Source organism: Engraulis encrasicolus, chromosome 6 (genome assembly GCF_034702125.1).
Source record: "Engraulis encrasicolus isolate BLACKSEA-1 chromosome 6, IST_EnEncr_1.0, whole genome shotgun sequence".
Classification (NCBI taxonomy): domain Eukaryota; kingdom Metazoa; phylum Chordata; class Actinopteri; order Clupeiformes; family Engraulidae; genus Engraulis; species Engraulis encrasicolus.
Window position 1 is genome coordinate 419,865 of NC_085862.1, and position 2,500 is coordinate 422,364.

Here is a 2,500-nt window from a genome sequence, read left to right on the forward strand (position 1 = left end):
ATTATTATTTTAAAATGACGCTATTTCCATGTGGGAAGCTCCACGCCTCTTCCTCGTGAGAAGCCCTTTTTACGGGAGAAATACAGAACACGCACCATGCAAAAAAGTCACAGGGCACACTTATCTGGCTAGCATTAAATGAAATCCTTTTCATTGCACATCTTTTCATAAGAGGAGCGTTACTTTCATTAGATTTCACGGGGCCTTAGATGAAGCACGCTGAGAAATTATGATCAACATCCCCAGAAAGTAGCCTACTTTTTCAATGACGGGACTAATGTTCATTTAATTGCTTCCTGGTTTGCGAATGTACTTCAGTCAGGCAGAGGGAAGGCTATTCTACGGCTAAAATCTACAGTCCAACTTCAATATCCACTATTACTGTATTACTATTATGTTCAATATTCAATATTCACAAGACGACTTGCCAAGTGAGTGATGAATATAACTGTTATCGTTTAGATTAGGACTCTTTAGCTTCTGCTATTCACCATGGCGTGAAAGCACGGTGTTGTCGCGGCTACTTGCAGCAGCTGATCGTACCTATGGCCCAGTTCTAGTCCCTGTTGTATGGAAATGCGTGCCAGACAGCACCATTGACCCCCCCGTCAACTTTCATGAATATTTACGAAGCCTAGTTGTGTTAGAACAGTTCCGCGGAACCTAATGGGTAAGCGCCTCAAGCCACCTCCTCCCTCTTTCCCGTTGTCCCGCTTCAAACTGGTTTCAGCTTTGTAATACTAGTGTTGTAAATTACAACTTGAAAGTGAAAAGTGAAAGCCCATTGGGAAACTCCAACTCCCATTGTCATTGTGACACAGCACTCCACAGCACACAAGTGAACACTGCACACTGCACACAACGAAATTGCATTTATGCCTCACCCGTGCAAGGGGGCAGCCCTCAGTGGCGCCCCATGGGGAGCAGTGCGGTGGGACGGTACCGTGCTCAGGGTACCTCAGTCATGGAGGAGGATGGGGGAGAGCACTGGTTGATTACTCCCCCCACCAACCTGGCGGGTCGGGAGTCGAACGTCTGACGCCCTAACCGCTCACCCATGACTGCCATTGTAATGCAACTTGTAATGCCATCTGAACTTCTACTTTCCACAACTCTGCTTTCTCCCTCCTTAATGTCATCTGTATGTTTCTTTCCACAACTCTGCTTCCTCCTCCCTCCTTAATGTTGTAATGCCATCTGAACTTCTACTTTCTACAACTCTGCTTCCTTAATGTTGTAATGTCATCTGTAAGAGTACTTTCGTCAACTCTCCTCTCTCCTCCCTCCTTAATGTTGTACTTCTACTTTCTACAACTCTGCTTCCTCTTCCCTCCTTAATGCCATCTGAACTTCTACTTTCCACAACTCTGCCTCCTCCTTAATGTTGTAATGTCATCTGTATGTTACTTTCCACAACTCTGCTTCCTCCTTAGTGTTGTAATGTTTCTGTATGTTTCTTTCCACAACTCTGCTTCCTCTTCCCTCCTTAATGTCATCTGTATGTTACTTTCCTCAACTCTGCTTCCTCCTCCCTCCTTAGTGTTTAAAACTGGACAAGTTCGAGGGCCTGGAGGATGAGGACAAAGTGGCCCACAAGGCCCTCTACCTATTGGAGGAGAACAAGTTCTGGGCGGGGCTTATCTTCCAGGACATGTACCATTGGACGGAGGAGGTTCCGCCGCACGTCAAGTTCAAGATCCGCATGGACATCGACGCTGTGGAGCGCACCAACAAGATCAAGGACAGGTAGGCACACACGCAGTCACGCACACAGTCACACACACACACACACACACACACACACACACCCTTCATAGACGCTGTAGAGCGCACCAACAAGATCAAGGACAGGTAGGCACACACACACTTACACACGCAGTCACGCACACACACACACACACACACACACACACACACACACACACACACACACACACACACACACACACACACACACACACACACACACACACAGTCACACGCACACACACACTCACACACCCCTCATCACCAATGTGCAACCAGGCTACCGTCTTGCTAGTCTGGCGATGCCATCCTATGTACTCCACCCAAAGATTTTGGCTCCGCACATCGTCTGGCAAAAGCCTCGAGCTCGGTTCTCTCAGTGTTTAGCCAATCAGCAAACAGTTGAGAGTGATGACGCGGAACTCACCCGCGAGCTCCGTTACTGATTGGTTAAGGTAACTATATTCACACTTTCGTTTTGTTATTTGTTTGCTTTTGCGATGCTATATCGTAACAGGCATGCTAGTAAAGCACAATATGGGTTTTAATTTGAGTTTGGAGCTCCATTTAATTTAAATGATAGAGTAAGATCAGACCATCTACCACCTTCCACAGAGACGGATTCCTCATGGCTTTTGCCAGACTGATTGACGGAGTCAACAGTCGGCTTTTCGCCAGGCTCCCGTGTTGCCCCTCCCCTCTGGGTTGCCCCTCCCCTCTGGGTTGCCCCTCCCCTCTGGGTTCGTCACCAATC

The 2,500-nt window shown here is 47.5% G+C and overlaps 1 protein-coding gene across 1 annotated transcript in view; it reads left to right on the top strand.

Moving 5' to 3' along the window:
- Window positions 1-2,500, top strand: part of LOC134450500 (retinal-specific phospholipid-transporting ATPase ABCA4-like) — a 129,806-nt gene that overhangs the window by 29,766 nt on the left and 97,540 nt on the right. The window contains exon 14 of the mRNA XM_063200342.1: window positions 1,541-1,746. Coding sequence (XP_063056412.1) covers window positions 1,541-1,746 — 206 coding nt within the window. The remainder of the gene's footprint in view (window positions 1-1,540; window positions 1,747-2,500) is intronic.